Source organism: Theobroma cacao, chromosome 9 (genome assembly GCF_000208745.1).
Source record: "Theobroma cacao cultivar B97-61/B2 chromosome 9, Criollo_cocoa_genome_V2, whole genome shotgun sequence".
Lineage (NCBI taxonomy): Eukaryota > Viridiplantae > Streptophyta > Magnoliopsida > Malvales > Malvaceae > Theobroma > Theobroma cacao.
The window spans coordinates 31,281,976-31,301,529 of NC_030858.1; the positions used below are offsets into that span (position 1 = coordinate 31,281,976).

The 19,554-nt window shown below is 31.7% G+C and overlaps 3 protein-coding genes across 4 annotated transcripts; 1 reads left to right on the forward strand and 2 right to left on the reverse strand.

Moving 5' to 3' along the window:
• LOC18590008 lies at positions 93-4,889 on the reverse strand. Its single transcript, XM_007015264.2, has 2 exons — positions 4,678-4,889; positions 93-2,274 (listed from the first exon to the last, which is right to left on the reverse strand). The coding sequence occupies exon 2, from the start codon at positions 2,252-2,254 to the stop codon at positions 290-292; it is 1,965 nt and encodes a 654-aa protein (XP_007015326.2). The 5' UTR covers positions 2,255-2,274; positions 4,678-4,889; the 3' UTR covers positions 93-289.
• LOC18590010 (dr1-associated corepressor) lies at positions 10,632-12,831 on the forward strand. Its single transcript, XM_007015266.2, has 6 exons — positions 10,632-10,817; positions 10,945-11,017; positions 11,250-11,343; positions 11,424-11,540; positions 11,625-11,682; positions 11,979-12,831. The coding sequence occupies exons 1-6, from the start codon at positions 10,785-10,787 to the stop codon at positions 12,435-12,437; spliced, it is 834 nt and encodes a 277-aa protein (XP_007015328.1). The 5' UTR covers positions 10,632-10,784; the 3' UTR covers positions 12,438-12,831.
• Positions 13,583-15,101, reverse strand: LOC18590011 (cysteine proteinase inhibitor). Of its 2 annotated transcripts, none has more exons than XM_007015267.2 (3): positions 14,925-15,101; positions 14,606-14,813; positions 13,583-13,780 (listed from the first exon to the last, which is right to left on the reverse strand). In XM_007015267.2, exons 1-2 carry the CDS (start codon positions 15,024-15,026, stop codon positions 14,607-14,609), a joined length of 309 nt encoding a protein of 102 aa, XP_007015329.1. In that variant the 5' UTR covers positions 15,027-15,101; the 3' UTR covers positions 13,583-13,780; position 14,606. The 2 variants fall into 2 exon arrangements, with proteins under 2 accessions (XP_007015329.1, XP_017983633.1); XM_018128144.1 differs by lacking the exon at positions 13,583-13,780 and adding an exon at positions 13,790-14,273.

Sequence of the window (19,554 nt, forward strand, 5' to 3'; positions counted from 1 at the left end):
AAATCAGAATCAAAATCTTAATTTTAATTTTCGTTAAAAGTCCCCTAAGAAGGCCTCTTGTATGTTTTTGGTTCCAATTTTACTCCCGTCTAAAACCAAATGATGATAGTGCATGAAGTAATGGCATATAGAGATTAAAAGAAGAGAGTACTCAGGTGCTTTTTCCCACTAAAATGATATTCACCAGCAATCAACACATTAGCATCACAAGAACCAACACTAACACCAAATCCAAGCACATTGCGTCTTTTCTTTCTTTAATTTTATTTCATAAAATCTTTTCCCCACCCTAGAGCGAGGGAGAAGAAACAAACTGCCTGGGTAAGCTAAAAAGATCTTTCCCTTCAAATGGTGAAGTCCACTCATGCGAGCCTGCAGTTGAAATTTCTCCAGGCGCCACTCCACCATCCTGCAACCCCGCAATGGGTACAACGTTCCCATTAGAAGGTGTCAATCTCATTGCCGGTTTAGCACTTAATCCATTTGTATTAGGATAATACATGTGAGCACTCTTCATAGGAGATGTCGCCCCCAGCCAAATTCCACCAGGCCTTGGAGAAGAGGGCAACCCCCGATCCAAGCTCCAATCGATATTATTATAGTCCAATTGTGTCATTGAGCTACCACTGCTCCAGTCAACTGGAGAAGAGGCTCCTGATGAACTGGTAGAACCCAAACCGGTGAAAAGTCCAAGAGAAGATGCAGCCGCAATTGTTGGTGACGCGCCTGTTCTACTCCATAAACCATTTCCTCGGCTTGCTCCTGGAGAATCTCCTGGACCATTGCTGGATGAAAAGTGTTGCTGTTGTGGATAATAAAGCTGGTGATGCATCTGATTTGAACTCATATTGTTAGAACTAAGGCTTCTAGCACTCGGAACATGGGGCATAAAGCCATTAGACTTTGTAATTTCAACACTACTAGTTGGATACATAAAGGAATTTGTTCCAGGAGGAGATGAGCTTATACTTGTAGCTGGAACCTGCTTTGTATTTACAGATTGAGGTCGCTGCATCATTATAACCGGTTCCCTAACTGATGGCTGAAGGTTCTTAAAATCACTTCCAACAGCCACATAACGGGTATCTGTCTTTGCTAGTGGAGGTGAGGCCTGCAAAGGTGATGCCAAGGAATAAGAAACAGAAGGATTTGATCCAGCAGTTGGCCACCTTTTCTCAGCTGGCACCGCACTTTGTTGGGGTTTTGCCCATTCCAACTTCGGTTGTATTCTCTTCAAAGGCTGGAAACTTTTACTCACAGATTCTGAAGAACCTCCCACTGTAACTGCTGCTTTTGTATAGTCAAAATCCTTTTCATCCCTTCTTTGCTGTGTTGCAGGAGATAGATTTGGTTTTGGTTGTGGCCTTACTGATAAGTTTTGGCTAGCTGCCACTGACACCTTATTAGTACTAGCAGTCAGGGAATCACATGTTTCTTCGGACTTTGGTGGAGCAGAAGGTGGCTCCTGCTTCAAAGTTCTTAAGGCTTCTGCTGCTTTATCAAGATCACCTTCAGCAGCAACAACTGCTCTTTCAACCTCCTGCTTTAAGCACTTGTATCTGATTTCCATATCTGCAATCCGAGCAAGCTCTTCTGATATGTCAATTTTCAAGTTCCCACAACCAATAGTTGGTTCCTTATGCTTAACAGCTTCTTCACCTCCTTCAAAAAGCCATGCCACAGATTCCTCCACTTTGCCTTCATTCAATATAAGAGCCATTGTTGCCCGATCATGTGAAAATCCCATTGCTACAAGCTGCTGAGCAAGTGCTTCAAGCTTTCTTGACATGAGATAGCCACTGCACCGCTCATGCAACTCATGAGCTCGCCTCTCTTTCTGACGCTGGTGTTTCCTCTCATTCTTTTGACGAATTTTTTCTCGTTTATCATTGTCAGCTCCTGGTATTATTTCCTGCCGAACAGGAGGATTAGATGTTTTCTCTTTGTGATCTTCTGACTCACCAGACCAACTACCATTATTAGATACAGAATCATACTCAACCCCAGCTCCAAGTGAGCCCCCTGAATGCTCATCTGTCTCATCTATGTTTCGGAAACGACCATTGTTTTGAATGGGTGAAGCAGAGGATGATGGCACTGTTTCAATGGTATGGAATGTTCCCAAAATCGGATTATATGCACTAGCTGGAACACCACTACCTGCATTAGCAGGTCCTGAAGGCTTTGAAGAAGCCTTCTGAGATTCCTTGCCAGCTTTTTTATCCTTGGACTTAGACTTGGATGCAGGAGACATCTTTGTGGCCAAATATAGTCCTGAAATGTTTAGGACAACAATTTACTAAAGCAATAATGCATAAAAAGACTCACGCAATCAATACTCAGCAATAGCAATGGCAGTGGTAATTTCTCATTTTCTGTGGCATGTCACTCAAATAGGCCTAAAAGTGAAGAAAGCCAAAACCAATGAAAAGGAAGAACGAAATAAGAGTTTACTTCTCAAAATATGTTTATGGAATATACAAATGACAATAAAAAATATGTGTTGGAAACCAAATAGCTCCAACTATTACATTGATTCAAGGAAGCTATCATGCTGTGACCAAAAAAAAACAATCTTGTGCCTGGACCTCAAGTTATAACTGGCATCCAGTAAAATGAAGCAAATTAAAATATATACCTAGAACTACACTCTGAGTAACAGGTTCCATACTCAATGTGCAAAATGTCATATCCCAATAACAACATAAGATGTTCAAAATTTACAGCAAGCACATTTAATTTTTATTATAGACCAGTATCCCTAATTCATTATCAAAAAGATGTTCACCCATCAAAATACAATAAGATCCATTATCTTAAGAAGAATTTAAAAGGGAAGACCAGAAAATAATAGATGTTATATGTAATAATCAAAGAATCAATGCAAGTACACCATATTAACAGAGTATCAAACTCCCAAGCAATCATCTGAAGAAAGATTTCCTTCAGATAACATAATAATAATTCCATTTTATAAATGTATCAAAGAACGACAGAAAGGATGAAATAATAATTGCAAAGATCTTTGAGAAGCCCTTTGAAACATGGTTTCTTCTCACAGATACATTCTGAAAATAGCTCCAACGCAAATAAGTTGTTACTCTCATCATAAAACAAAATTCCAGATACATACTACGGGCTTGCAACTTAAACATATATGTGCTTATAGGAAAGTTTTTTATCCTTGGTCTTCAACAATAAATTTATTGGCATAATGTCAATCTCCAGTTAGAAATAATTTAATTAACCAATTCTCAAGATTTTCCACCACCGTCAAAGGTTACATTTAGTGCCTACCTCTTGCTTGTATCTCAGATTGATACATGATTCAGAAAAATAAAATAAAATGAAACCTTCTGTTGCTTTAACTTTTCTCTATAATGTCCTCACCCATTGAGAAACACTGAAAATAGTCTCATCATGAAGCTTCCATATCGCACTTTAAAGTTCCAATTAGAACCTGGCTCATCAAATTCAGACATTACATTCTTGGGTTTGCACTAGAATGAGAAAACTCCAGATTTTATTTGCTTTGCAATGGGAACCTCCATTCAGAGACAGTTGTAGAAAGTGATATCATTTAGATGCCATGACTGACGCTTGAAAAGTGCTTATAATTAACAGGGAAGAAACAGGAGAACAAAAGTTTAGCAGGCAAATCCAGTTTGCTCCTTTTCTTCTTTTTTATTTTGTTATGACAAGAATGCAAACAAATTTGATCCCTAATCATATTCCCTGCGATCTGTCATCCTGCCTCACTATTTTTGAGAGTACTAACTAAATCCAAACTCAAAAAAAACTGTTTCTTCACTAGATTCTCCACATACAGTTTCGAATACCCATTCAATGCATTCTCCAAGTTTCACACTTTTTGCAATTCCTTAAAAGCACAAACGGAATTGTAGCCATATGATCACTAAGCATTGCAAACTTTGCCTAAAGATGATTGAGAATTCTATAATCCAAAAAGAAAGAGAGAGAATTACACTAAAATCAAAGTTCACGCCATCAAGAAGGAATTCAAACTTTTTGCAATTCCTTAAAAACACAGAATAGAATTGTAGCCATATGATCAACAAGCATTGTAAACTTTGTCTAAAGATGATTGAGAATTCTATAATCCAAAAAGAGAGAGAGAGAATTACACTAAAATCAAAGTTCACGCAATCAAGAAGGAATTCATCGATTAGTTCAATTGCGGACTAACACCCCATGTTTTCTGAATCCTGATCACAAAGAAACCTATTTCGCGGCAGCCAAATTCACGAGAAAGAGACTAACAAATGAAAGCATCATTTCCGAAACATATTTCTAATAAACCCAAATTTTGGGTCAAAAAGAATATTTTAGTTTTCCATTTCTCTAAATCAATAATGCATGCATCTAAAAGTCGCATTTCAACTTGTTTTTTTCTTTTCCTGATTCCACAAATCAAGATTTCAACGAGCCAATTCGATCCGGAAATTACCAAAACAACCCTAAAAACGGAGAAGAAATTCACGATTCATTCAACAGAACAATGCAGATTCAATGAAAATTAAAAAAAAAAAGATTGAAGGAGTCACACACATGATCAATCAAACCAAATTTCCTACACAAAAGATAATGATCTCCAAAAAAGTCTTAAAAAAATGAAAGGAAGGAATCAAAGAAGAAAACGAAAAAAAATGGGGATACCTGGGTGAATGGAAGGGGGTGATGGATCGGACGATCGAGATTGAAGGATCGATGGTTGAGAGAGTTGGATGCGAAGAGACAAAGGGGAGGGAGGGAGAGAGAGAGAGAGAGAGAGCGGTATTTCGAGGCCCAAACTGAATCGATAGTATTAGGGTTTTGTTTTGCGTTTCTTTAACAACAGAAAAAGAGAAATATGAGATTCCATTATAACCAAAATTCACTCGTTTATAACGGACCCCTTTTATACTTGCCCTTTCTTCCCCTTATTTTTCGATGCTTTTTTCTTTCTTTCTTTCTTTTTTTTATTATTACCATCAATTTTATCATTACTTGCTACGAGTAAATTTAAATGTAATTAATTGCTTGCATTATACTTTTATCCCATATAGATATCAAGGGAGTCAAGGTTTAATACTCTAAAATCTTGTAAAATTTATGAGATAGGAGACTATCGTTTTATTTGTGTAGTCTAAAATTATATGTATAACAATAATAATAAAAACTTTACAATCCCAAAAAACAACTTTACAAATATTTTTTTATGTTCTTATTTAAATTGATTGATACTTTATTTTCGTAAACATTTTCTTTTTTCATTTACAAAATCAAAAACACAGTTCTTAAAAAAAATTATTCCAGTAGTTTTTTTTTTTTTAAAACAAAAAGAGTCTACAGATTCTAAAGACTTTTTTTGAAAAAAAAGATAATAACATGATACTTAAAAAAATCTCTAAACTATTTTAAAAAATTCAAATAAATTCTTTTTTTATTTCTTTCAATCAAGTTATTTTATTTTTATTTTTAATCAAATTTATCTGTATAACCAATGATTAATTAACTATTTGTAGTAAAAATAATATTTGTCATTATATCACATGGTGCTAATCTAGCATACTAGTGTGACATGATTACATGGTCAAGTAACATTTTCTCTTTTTGTGTTAGTACCACATTGGTATAAAATGACAAATGATATTTTGATTAATTATAGTTAGTCAATCATTAATTATAAAATTTTATTTGATTTAAAATAAAAATATAAGAATTTAATTGAATACAAAAGAAGAATAAGAGTTTATTAGAATTTTCTTAAATAATTTAGAGACTTTTTAAAGCATTATGGCAAAAATAATAAGCCACTAAGCATTTAAATTGAACCTGTATCCAGTAAGGATTGGACAATGTATTTTAAGATAAGGTTTGACTCGATTTGTCTCAAAATATGTTTTATTATATTAAAGTTATTGATTAAATTATAATTTAAGTTCTATATTCTAGCATACCTTGGATTTAGTTCATCTACTATGATCTATATAAATTGAGTTCTAATACTTTTAAAATTTATTAATGTCATTTTGATCGTTAACAAGTTTCTTTCATTAAAGTTATTAATGTAGTCTTGACATACTGGTTTGGCATTAACGAGTGTTGATGTAGTGGTATTTGATTTTGACGTGAAATTTTTAAAAATTTTATTGGTCAAATTTTGAATTTAATTATTATATTTTACCAAAATTTTGAACATAGATTTTTCTATTATTTATAATTTATATAAATTGAATCTTTACATTTTTAAAATTTATTAATATCAATTGAATCCTTAATGATCTTAAGCTTTTTTTATTAAAGTTGTTGATACGGTGTTGATTATGTTGACGTGGTATTAACTGTTGTTGACGTGGCTTGACTAGTGCTAGTCTGGAATTTTTAAACACTAAAGTACCATAAATAACAACAACTAAATAAAAATTAAAGTTAACGGCAATTTCTTAAATTAACCTATGCAAATATCTTCAAACTTTATTTTAAATTCCATTTCATGCCAACGTCTGTGGATTCTCTCTCTACATCACACAACTTTTAGTTTTCTTCCACCATTCTCAAAGTCTCTCTTAAACACAATCAAAATTCTTTTATGGAAAATACTTGAGAGTGCCTTTGATGCATGGAAGGAAGCGAATTAACACTTTCCAATATCTTGAGGAGAAAATCTATAGCCGATTGTCTTCTTGGATGGCTTTTGGTCTTTCCTTTGCAGGTAGACTGACTCTCTTGTTTACCATACTGTGTTATACCATGCAAACAGTTGCTACCTATTGAGACTTGCAAGAAAATTGAAGCTCATTGCCATAATTTCTTGGGGGGTGGTGATTCTAGCAATGCCAAAGTGCATCTCCTTAAGTGGAAAAGGGCTTGCAAGCCTAAATCTGAAGGTGGTTTAGGAATCCGAAATCTGAAGGCTTTGAATGATGCTTTTCTACTGAAATTTGTTGGAAGCAAATTGCTCTTCCAATTACTCTATAGGTTAAGATTCTACGTGGTAAATACAGCCTTGGTTCCTATTTAATACCTGAGAGCATTAACAGAACCGAGGCTTCTTTTCTGTGGTCTTCACTAAGCCGACTTTGGCAAACCTTTAGACAGAATATCAAGTGGGCCATTAGAGATGGAAGAACTACGAGGTTTTGGATAGACACTTGGATTGGTGAGAGACTGTTGCTCAAGGCTGCTCAATCATTGGGTTGCTTTATTGATGATAACAGTCATGTTCGGGATCTGGTTCAGCCTAATGGTGCCTGGGATGTTGAGCGGGTAGTTGATTGTTTATGGAGGAGGTGTTAGAACACTAAGTTAGAAAATGTAAAAATTAACATAAAGGCGTGTATCAATGTTACTATTTTTAAGATTTTATTGATGACGTTTTATACTAATAAAATCAAATTCACTGAACACTCATCAGAATATGACAAGATTATCACATTTATAAAATATTTTTCTGTAGCAAAATAAAATAGCAGAAAACTTAAAAAATGTTTGAGAAATGAAGTAAAGATGTTAATATTTTTTTATGTACGTTCTATTGTCTAAAAGATAGTCTTTTTTATAGGCTTAGTGCCCATTCCCAATAAACACAATTTGTGTCTCTTTCAAATATTCATACCTATCTATTTCAAATAGACATAACTTTTAATTTTTCCCACCAAATGTGACTTTTTTTTTATTTTTCATTTTCAACAGATATGATTTTTAAATACGATTTTTTCGACAAACATTTTATTTGAAAATGTTCCAACAGGAAGAACCTAAGGTGTTGATTAATGCCATTCCTCCTTTACATTTCGATCATTGCGATGAGTTGTATTAGGCTTCCACATCCTCATGTGTTTCCTCGATCTCTTCTACAAATGAAACATTAATTGAGGGGATGGAAACTCAAACTGTAGTCAATAAAGGGGTTTGGAATATGGCTTGGCGTTGAAAGGGGCTTTATCGCATCTGCACGTCCCTGGTTCAGTGTCTGCATGAATGTATCCTTACTAATAAGGAACTTACTAGTGATTAACAATGTCGTTTAGGCAATTATCTTTAGTATTACTTGGTGATACATATGAAATGGAGGAATATTTTCGTTTTTGAAGGTAAGTGGATCTCAACGGAGGGGCGACTGAATGCAATCCCAAGCTTTGTGTCATCCGTAAAAAATTCCTATTACATATATGGAGATTTTGGAGAGGTTTTGGTTGACATTGAATTCGAATGGTGCATTTAGATCTACTGCAAGTGGGATGATTCGGGATTTTAATGAGGAATGGCTTGATGGTTTTAACATTAGACTTGAAAGATGCACGACATATCGAACTAAACTTTGGGGTGTCTATAGAGGACTTTGTTTAACTTGAGAGCTGGGCTTTCCAAAATTGATTTACAAGTTGACCGTAAGTTAGTTGTGCAAGCCATTACTTCTTGTAGGGGTCATCCTTGCTCTAATTCGGACCTAATTCAAGCCATTCATCAATTTCTTTAGAGGCAGTGGGAAGTTAATGCGTGACATATTTTCAAAGAATATAATATGGTAATCGATTGTATGGCTAATAAAGGTTTTGACGTTAATAATGACTATGTCTTTTATGATGTTCCTCCAATAGACACAAAAAAGTTGTTATTGAATGATTTTAACAAGAGCTTTGCATAGATAGGTCTTGGGTAAGCTCTCTAATGGTTGGAGGGTTCAAATCATTTGTAGTACAGTCCAAAATCCAAAAAACTAAAATTCATACAATAGTGTGACATATTAACTTACAAATATTTTCCTACGATGTTCCAAAAATAAAAAGAACAAGCATGCATATAATTTTTGTTTCTAATTTATCATCTACTTGCATTTTAATAGGATGTTTTCAATTTTTTCCAAGATATTAATAAATTGGATTTAATTATTGGGTCTTAACAAATTAAATTGATAATAAGTTAAATAAATAAAAGGAAAATGTTGATTAGTTAGTTCATCTTTTTTATTGAATTTCCTTATCCGGAAATTAATGTTGTGGACTCAACATTAACACCCTAAACATTTAACTTTTTCAACTCTTTAATGCTAATTAAGTAAAAAAAAAATTTAAACACATGGCATAGTTTTAGGTGATGTGATTTCATGTGATAGAGGCTAATTAATGTGTTCCATTAAGGCTTAAATTGAGACAATCAGTCACAAGATAGCATGAAACCTATTTTCTCCATTGAATAATTGAATTGTAGAAAGGGGTTTTTCTTGTTAGTTAATCTTATCCCTCTTTTCTAGAAAATGCTTCCCAACTTATAAAGACAATTGAGTCAACCTTTATTGTTTAAGAGCTGCATATACTTTTCAGGGTTTTCTCTTTTATATACTTTTAGCCGGTTACTGTAATGGGTTACATACATTACAGGGTTGAACAATTCTTGCCAGTCTGACTAAAATATAGGAAAATGGCAATATTTAGTGAAGATCATAGGCATTGATCATATATTACATACATATATATAATAGTTAAAATACAAACTCACCAAATCTGACAACTTTTAAAAGGTGTCGGTGTCAGGGTTCCAACCACCCTGCTAAGTTGGATGCAGGATCCCATTTTGTTGGAAAAAGCTTAACATTGAACCCAAGCCGAGTTCAAGACAGCGGTGTCACTGCAGAATTGTTTTATTGTTTGACCTAATTCAAAGTTTCTTCATTACTAGTAATTAAGCCCATGTGCACAGTGCACCCAGACTTGAATCTGTCCTCCTCAATCTGTACTAGTATTCTTTCCGTGCGTTGCCGCGCGGTCAAGGCTAAATTTTGTTTTATTCAATTATTAATTGTTACATATATTTATATTTTTTATTTGTATATCTAAATAAGATTATAATCACATTTATAAATATGAATAGAAATAAATAGATGAACTAACTTAGTTAAAATTAGTTTATTGAATTATTTAAAAAAATTTAAATAAACTTTTATCCTTTTGTTGTGATTAATCAAATTTTTATACTTTATTTAAATTAAATATGTTTTTATAATTTACAATTAATTAACTATTATTAATCAAAATACTTTTTTTATTTTATTTCACATGGTGCTAACATGAATGTTGATATGTCATATTAGATGGTGACATGGCATGATTACATGATTCATGATATTTTTAAGCTTTGATGTTAACATTTTATAAATATAAAATAACAAGTGACTGTTTTCATTAATAATAATTTTTTTATTCAATGACATAAGGATTTCATAAGAATAAGAATTTATTTAAATTTTTTTAAATAATTAAATTTTTTTAAAAAAATATTATACTTAATTGATTCTTTCAATATACATATAAATGAATTTATATTAGAAGGGTTAACTCTTTCATCACAGAGAACATTTTTTTATTAAAAGAAAATTTTAAATTTACTGCTTTAATCAAAGTAGTAATCAGATTTATTACTTTTTTTTTAAGATGTAATTTTGAGATTATCTTTTAAGTTTAATTAAAAATTACAGAAAAATTGTTTTCAAATATTCTTAAAAGTTAAGGTTCAACCCAAAAATTTCTAGAAAAACAAGAAAAAGACATAGGTGACGTGGCAGGAAAGCTATGTCCGAACAGTAAAAGGGTAAACATAGTACTATGTAAGAAAAAGGACAGGAGTTGGACCCGAAAGTACCGGTCCGAGAACAGAGTCCTAGTTCACTAATTTTTGAACTTCTATTAAGTCGAAATTTGTGCGGGTCTTTTCTTTCCTTCTTTTTGTTCTTGTCTTTCTAGGGTTTTCTGCAATTTTTCTTTTTCTTCGTAATTTAACAAAACATGAGGAAGAAACTCGACACCCGTTTCCCAGCCGTAAGTTGTTTTTCTCTCAATTGTTATACATATAGCTTATAAACGATTGCTTGGGGTATTATTTACTTTTACAAGTGTGTTATGAAATTTGTTTATCTTGTACTAATTGATGTTAATTATTCGATAGGCTCGAATAAAGAAGATTATGCAAGCTGATGAAGATGTTGGAAAAATTGCTATGGCTGTCCCTGTGCTTGTTTGTAAGTACTTTTGATTTTTTTTTTCCCTCATAAGTTTCATTCATTGTAAATACAAATATAGTAAAAAATCTAATTTATGCATTGTCCGGAATAGTTAGAACTTGGAAGTTTTAGTTTCGAATCTTAGGTAGGGAGTAGGGTTTTGTGTGATGAGAGAGGGTTTTGAAGTTCAATAGACTTTCGCTATGTAAAGGAAAACTAATTTATCTTTTATGATAATTAATGGCTGCAGCTAAAGCATTGGAGTTATTTCTACAAGATTTATGTGACCGAACGTATGAAATAACTTTGATGAGGGGTGCCAGGACTATGAATTCTTTGCATCTGTAAGTGAATTTTTTCTTCTCCTTGTGTTGACATTGGGTGTTAGACATCAGGATTAACTTTGTTGGTTTTGAGCGTGCAGAAAGCAATGTGTACGGGCCTTTAATGATTTTGATTTTCTCGGAGAAATTGTTGGCAAGGTTCCTGACCTAGGTGGATCGGATGCTGCTGGCAATGATCATTCTGGTGCCAAAAGAAGGTTTGGACAAGTTTTATACTTATAGGTGAATAAACTAAAGTAAGCTCAATATTCTAATATTGCTAATCCTTTTTTATTGAGCAGGAAAGTGGTTGATGATGATGACAATGCTAGTGGCGATGAGTCAAAGAGGAGAAGAATAGTAAGTCCTTCATTTTCTTTGATACTTATCATGGATGTGCCCCCTTCCACTCTCCAACCCAAGAGGAGGTGGGGGTGGGGAAGTACTTAATAGTTAATATGATGGAATGGGGCTACAAGAAATAAGAATGCACTTGCAAGCTAGAAAAAACTAATTTGCTGCAATTCGTGACCTGTTAACTTTAATTCTTGCTAGCAATTATAATTCGTGCTGGAAGTTAGGTTGGTAAAAAATATGATGAAGTGAAGCATGACAACCCAAAAATTGTGTTCATGGCCGCTTTTTCTTTTTTGTAGCATGAGACCAGCCATTTTACTAGCTGTGGCAGAGGTCGGGGTAGGGGCAGAGGTAGAGGTCGTGGAAGAGGTAGCAAAACAGCAGAGAGAGAGACAGCTACACATTGTGAAAAGTTTGAAGATGATCCAGACATTTCTCATTGTCAAGAGAAGCATACTTTAAGCATTCAAAGGCTTGATGATCGGGAAGAGCCTGATGAATTGAAGAATCATAATTCAGCTGGCAAGAACGTTGAAGCCCCAGTTGGAAGCTTTGACCTCAATGTCGACTTGAACGAGAATAGGGACTCAACCATATCTGTTGCTCCTGCTAGTCCAATAACAGACAGCATACCTGAAAAGCAGGAGGAATACCCTGGTTATTCATTCTCTGAAATTGAGAAGATGGCTATTGATCCTATTGAACTTGCTAATTTAAACAGGGGGATAGATGAGGAAGACTATGATGAAGAAGGATAAGCAATTGAATTTCTGCTTTCATGTGCGGTATTATAGTTGCCTTTCTCCTACATGTGCAGTTCTTTTCTTATATAGAGTAGAGTAGATTTTATGCTTTGAAAAGAGAAATATGGTAGGAAGCTTAGGAAGAAGGGAAACACTGAAAGGTACATTCTAGATTAGTCTGAAACTTTTAGCTTATCTTTCTGATTTCTCTAGGGGTTGTAATAATATATGTTTACACTATATAAAACTAATTGAAAGCAGTTTTGAGTTCCTAAGTTCAGGATGACTGAGCAAAACTCTTGAAGAAAAGGAAAAGTACTGTTCATGCTACTGTAGCCGAACTGTGGTGCAGACTGTTCATGCTCTAATAATGTCGATGTAGCTGATTCTATTTTAATGTTTGTCTTCTTCTCGGGCAAATTTTTTAAGTTAATTTGGATGGGTTAAATTAGTCTTATGTTAAGGTCCGAGGTCTAATATCAGTAAGTTTTCATGCTACATAAATTTATTTTATTGATGTAGTTGAGGTCGTTCTGCTTCTATTAATAGCATTCAAGAAGTAGCTGCTCTTTCTATTTCTTTCTCTTGCAAGTGAAGAAGCCAGCCCCTCTGCATTTATTTTGTATGTCTATTGTTTTTTCCCTTAAGTTTCTCTTATGTTGGAGATCGATGTAAACGTTGTTGTGGTATCAAGTAGAGGGAGAGTCCAGCTTTCAGAATAGCAAGAAGTGGGAGAGTTCTTAGGCTGAATTAAGCCCAAGAGATGTTCTAGTTGCAGAGTATGGGAGAACGATCATGCGAGAGGTGCAAAGGATGATAAAGCAACTCATCCAATAGGTGCAAATTTTGCATAAAGACTATGGGAACCCGATTGAAGGTGCCGGAAAATTGACTTTGAACATCCCGGAAGGTAGTCATGGAGATTAACTTTACATAGAAGGGAATTCTCCACCATGGAGATGAAGCCTTTATTGATTATGAAGGTGGAGAGGTAAACCATTCTCTGTCTTGTCAGGAAATTAATGAAGATATAATATTTGACCAAGTGTTTGATTAGTCCACAAAGAACAAGTTTAGTTAGGGTTTGTCTCTTTGTTTAAACATGATGGGATATTTCTTGCGTTGGGAGGCTGTGTAACCATATGAAGATTTTATCATAATTAAGAGGTAAACGAGAGAAAACATAAATAATTATGTACTAAACTTTACATTAGTCTATATTGTTCTATATAAGTTTTAACACCACTGAATTTAATACAGGTTAAATCGAAATCCACATAAGACATAGCTACATTTATTTCAAGGCTGAACACGCCGTGGAAATACTTGATATCCTTTCACATCCGATCTTGGGTCACCTGAATTAAAACAAAGACGATAGTATTACTAATAAAACCAGACCTGCAGGCCTATGCAATGACCATTAAGAACATACCAGATTCCCCAAGTACAGAAGGAAAACAGACAAGCAAGAAGTGATGTAACTTTGTGGGTATGTACATAAATATGGATATTAGTCTCTAATGCTACATAAAGTTGAGACAATTACAATAGAAGAATAAGTAAGAACATCATATGGTCCACCTTTATCACAACAGCACTAGATTGCAGTAGATTTCTAGACAAGGTTACTTTCTTTCTTTCTAAATGGTTTACTTTAGGTTTCAAATAACACTATCAAAACCATATGTGTTAGGCACACAGATTTATGGAAAGATTGTTGGGTTTAGTAATACCTATACCGGCACTATACCTCAGTTTCACCTATCGTGGGGCTTAACAAATAACTCATTTCCTCAATTGTCCCCCCTCCAAATCTTATCCATTGAAATTGTCAACATAAAGCCATCCCTATCAGATTAAAAAATAGAAATAAAATGATACACTTGGTGTTAACAAGAACAAACATTGAAAAAATGATCCTAAAAATTAAAATTCAACCCTCCTTCCCTTAGTTTATACTCTTGAGAAAAGTAGTTGGACCTAAAGCAAATATCAAATGAAGCCACAAACAAACACACAGAGGTTAAATCAAAACGAAATCTAATAAAACCTGGAAGACTAAGCAAAAATCAATTTGCTTTTTCCAACTAGTATTGTTAATTTGGGGCTGAGGTAACATATCTACAATTATCTTTTAGACTAATAAATGGAAACAAAATTAAGGATGGGTTTGGGTTTACCCTAAGCGCTGGCGCAATCGGCAGGGGCATCACCAATAAGCTTGAAATCTTGCAACTCCTTGAAATTTATCCAAGGCTTCTCCCACACCTTGGCTTCATAAATTTGCTTCTTGTCACCATCCATTACCTCCATTGTTATGTAGTAGATAGTTCCAGCAACCACTTGCTGCTTTACGTTCACCACTTTCTTATACTCCAGCATCGCATTCTGCATCACCCCAAAACAATAAATAAATATAAAATGAAATTTCACACAATAATTTCAATCGGATTAGGACGTAAAATTGTAATCAAAAGGAAAAAAGAAAAAGAGAGAGACCTCCTTCTTGTTGTGTTCGTCGACGGCAAAACGAGCGAGGGTTTCGATCTCCAGACTATTGGCGTTTCCTTCAACCTCGGTAACTCCACCCACTGTTGCCATTTCTCTCTCTTTTCGATGATATGATTTCTTTTTGTTTATCTGTTGTGCAAGTGCTTGTGTTTTTATAGGAAAAATCAGAGGTAAATAAAGGACAAAAGAATAAGATTTTTACGACTGGTGGACAATGGAAACGGGGCGCGTCGTCAGTACGCTCTTAAAAAACTCCAAGGGTCTTTGTTCTTTGCTTCTTGTGGTTTGTTGCACTCGCCAGCGTGTCTCCAATCAGCTGTTTCTTAAGCGTGGCACTAATCCGTGCGGGGGATTAGAGGCTTGGCGGAGTGACTGGGGTGTAGAGAAAATTACGATGGAATTGAAGGCAGGGTACCCAAACTCAACGATATTCCTTAACGCGTAAGCTTTGTGGGAGAGGTCAAAATCTAGAAACGCGGATGGCATGTATAGGACAAAAGACGTTATCCAGTGAGCGCCCACATGTATTTCCCCAGAATCCAATTAGCTTCAGGCTTAAGACTCGTGATGGAGTTTGAATCGTTAAGAATAGTTGCCAAATTGATAACATATATATATATATAAAAGGAAGATTCAAAGGGACTTTTCATTTAATCACGTGAAAGATATAAAAGAAAGAAATAAATAAATAAATAAAAAGTGGTTCACGTGCAATGCACGAGTCATAATTTAGTTGTGTAAATTTTACAATCCAGGGTTTGGATTCGGATTTCGTATCGTTAACTTTTAAAATTAAAATTCCATAAAAGTTGAGTTGAAATTTAAGTTTGTTGACAAAAAATATTTTTTGACTGTAAAATTATTTTAGTAGTTAATCAATATTTAATAAAAGAACATGAATTTATTTTTTTAAAAAAAATTCATAAATTTTGTTTAGTCAAACTATCTCTATCCGAAAATTTCAATAATTTGAATAAAAGAAGATTACGGAACCAAAATAAATTTGTTCAAATGTTCGAAGGAAAAACATTATAAATTTTAACTCCGTAAAACTCCAACTTTTCTTCTATCAAAAAATGACAAACATTTGCTTTTGGACAAGACTTACCTAAAGCCAAGGCAAAGGTGTTAATGGAGTAGCGCTGTACAAGGGCTGGCAGGAATGCTCAAAATAATAATATTATTTTTATTTTTATTTATTTTTAATTTTAAAATATTAATATATTATTACAAAAATATTTTTAATAATAAATAAAAATAGATACACTGAAATTTAAATTTTAAAAATGACAATTGAGTATCACTTTAAATTTTAAAAACAATAATTGAGCTCGACTCATGAATACTTTAAATTTAGAGACTCGATTTTGGTTTGAGAGGAATGCTCCCCACTATAACAATTTAAGTACATGTTTGACTGTGGGAATGAAGTATAGTCATTTCTCTTATTTTAATTTTTTAATATTAACATTTGGTTTACAGAAGGATCATTTTTTAAACTAATTATTTTTAGAGAAATTAAAATAAGTATTACCGACCTCTTCTTTGATAATGGTTATTCCAATATATTGACAATAGGAAAAACATGATTGGTAAAAATATGTCCTCCAGCAATTTTACAAACTACTCTCCTATATAATACAAAACTTAACTTACCTATTTAACCCATTGTTTATTCTCACTCTTCCTCACTCTTTCTCTCTCTGAAGCAAAACGGTTGTCGTAGCCCCACTCCTCCGTCAGTCGGACTCGCCGAAACTCATTTTTCTCATTTCTTTTCACTTGTCTATCATCGTCCTCCTATACTACCTTGTACCACTGTCCGCTCATATTTCCTTTTTCTATCTCGAGTTATTTGAGATTTTTAGTTTTTCTCTCAAAGTCTTATTTCAAGTTAATACCAAAAAAAGAGAAAAATCAAACTTAACAATTATAAGGACTATAAAAAGGGTTGAAATGAAGATAGGGATTTCATGAACAAATTTAATAAAAATAGAATAATTAGGATAGATATTTGAAAATCAAAAGAATTACAATTTCAAAAAAGTAAATTCTGTAATAAGGTCATCATTTTTTACCATACTGTAAAGTCAATTAATAAAAACCATCTGATCTATGATATTAAATTACAATCATTGATTTAAAACTCATAAAAAAATTAGTAAACAAATTCAACCTGTAAACAAAATATCCTTCTTTTGATGGACTCTTATTATACCTTATTAATAGAAAACATTTATTTGCATTGCTTTTATTCAATGACTGAAATTTCATATTATAAATAAGATTATCACTATAATAAATCAAAAGTCAAAATTAAAAATGTATAATAATAAAAATAAAAACGCATATAATTTAAAGTTGTCATTAAAAAACCTAAAATCTTTAAAAGTTATAATTAAAAATCCTTAACGTAAAGCAATAAGATTAACATAAAAACTCATAAAGGTAGAATAACTAAATTTAAAATCTTAACGTAAATGTGTAAGAATTAACGTAATAAGTCAATTAAAGAAAAAAATCTAATTTTAATGAAAAATAAATATTTAAATTTATATTCTTAGACTAAAAGTGTTTAACGATATACAAATTTTAATTTTTAAATAAATAATAATAATAAAATAATTGTAGTTCAAAATTGATATATATAAGTCTTGACACAAAACTATAACAATTGACGTAAAAACTTATAAAGGTGGAATAACTAAACTTTAAATCTTAATGTATGAGAGTTAACGTAACAAGTCAATTAAGTAAAAAAATCTAATTTTAGTGAAAAATAAAAATTTAAATTTATATTTTCAAACTAAAAGTGTTTAATGATATACAAATTTTAATTTTTAAATAAAGAATAATAAGGATAAAAATAATTATAGTTTAAAATTGATATAAAAAAGTTTAACGTAAAACTGTAACAATTGATGTGAAAATTTATAAATGTGGAATAATTAAATTTTAAATCTTAAAGTAAATGTGTGAGAGTTAACATAACAAGTCCATTAAATAAAAAAAATATAATTTTAGTAAAAAAAAAACATTTATATTTATATTCTAGGAATAAAAGTGTTTAACGATATACAAATTTTAATTTTTAAATAAAGAATAATAGGATAAAAATAATTATAGTTCAAAATTGACATAGAAAAACGTTAACGTAAAACTGTAAGAATTGACGTAAAAACTTATAAAGGTAGAATAATTAAATTTTAAATCTTAACGTAAATGCGTGAAAATTAATGTAACAAGTCAATTAAGTAAAAAAAATATAATTTTAGTGAAAAACAAATATTTAAATTTATATTCTCAAACTAAAAGTGTTTAACGATATACAAATTTTAATTTTTAAATAAAGAATAATAAGGATAAAAATAATTATAGTTTAAAATTGACATAGATAAGTCTTGACGTAAAACTGTAAGAATTAACATAAAACCTTATAAAGGTAGAATAACTAAAGTTTAAATCTTAATGTAAATGTGTAATAGTTAATATAACAAGTCAATTAAGTTAAAAAATATAATTTTAGTAAAAAATAAATATTTAAATTTATATTCTCAAGCTAAAAGTGTTTAACGATATATAAATTTTAATTTTTAAATAAAAAAATAAAAAAAATAATTATAGTTCAAAATTAATATAAATAAGCCTTGACGTAAAACTGCAACAATTGACGTAAAAACTTATAAAGGTGGAATAATTATATTTTAAATTTTAACGTAAATGTGTTAGAGTTAATGTAATAAGTTAATCAAGTAAAAAAATCTAATTTTAATAAAAATAAACATTTATATTTATATTATCAGGCTAAAAGTATATAACGATATTCAAATTTTTATTTTAAATAAAAAATAATAAAGATAACGATAATTGTAGTTAAAAGTTACTATTGAAAATGCTTGACATAAAGTTGTAAGAATTGACTTAAAATCTTATAAAAGTGGAATAAGCAAATTTAAAATCTTAACGTAAACATATGAGAGTTAACGTAACAAGTAATAATAATAATTTTATTGAATTAATTAATTAAATATAATTTTAATATTAAAAAGAATAATATTCTTATTGTTTAAAGTAAAAAATAAAATTAAAAGTTAAATAACTTTTAAAATAAACTAAACAAATTTAAAAATTATCTATGTTGTTATCCTAAAATGGATAAATTTAAAAATTATATATATTGTTTTTCTGTTAACCTATTATATAGGTTTTTTTATTTTTTAAAAATTTTATTGATTGACTTTACAATAAGATTAGACTTACTGTAACATTCACCTTTCAAAAAAACATATTTTGTTAAAGAATGAGATAATCATCTAAAAGTCAACCATCTATGCTATGAAATTGAAACGATAAGAATATTTAAGAATTTAGCACAAGAAGAAATAAGATAAAAAGATCAAAGTCTCCTACTTTCTCATATGTATTATTTAAGCCAACTCCATATGTAGTGGGATAAGTAGATCAAATGAGACCACTAAGTTTCACATCTTTATAAGTTTATTTTAGGGTAAAATACCCTCTTCTTTGAACTTTTAATCATAATTTCATAAGAGTCTATTAATTTTTAAAATAAACAATTCACCCTAAAAAAATATTTTTTGCTAAATACATAAGTCTA

Bases quoted from the DNA above. Each gene is read 5' to 3' on its own strand.
- LOC18590008 (XM_007015264.2), bottom strand. From the start codon at position 2,254: ATGTCTCCTGCATCCAAGTCTAAGTCCAAGGATAAAAAAGCTGGCAAG.
- LOC18590010 (XM_007015266.2), top strand. From the start codon at position 10,785: ATGAGGAAGAAACTCGACACCCGTTTCCCAGCC. The intron at 11,344-11,423 runs GTAAGTGAATTT...TTGAGCGTGCAG, and splicing joins ACTATGAATTCTTTGCATCT to AAAGCAATGTGTACGGGCCT. The intron at 11,683-11,978 runs GTAAGTCCTTCA...TCTTTTTTGTAG, and splicing joins AGTCAAAGAGGAGAAGAATA to CATGAGACCAGCCATTTTAC.
- LOC18590011 (XM_007015267.2), bottom strand. From the start codon at position 15,026: ATGGCAACAGTGGGTGGAGTTACCGAGGTTGAAGGAAACGCCAATAGT. The intron at 14,814-14,924 runs GTCTCTCTCTTT...GGGGTGATGCAG, and splicing joins ACGAACACAACAAGAAGGAG to AATGCGATGCTGGAGTATAA.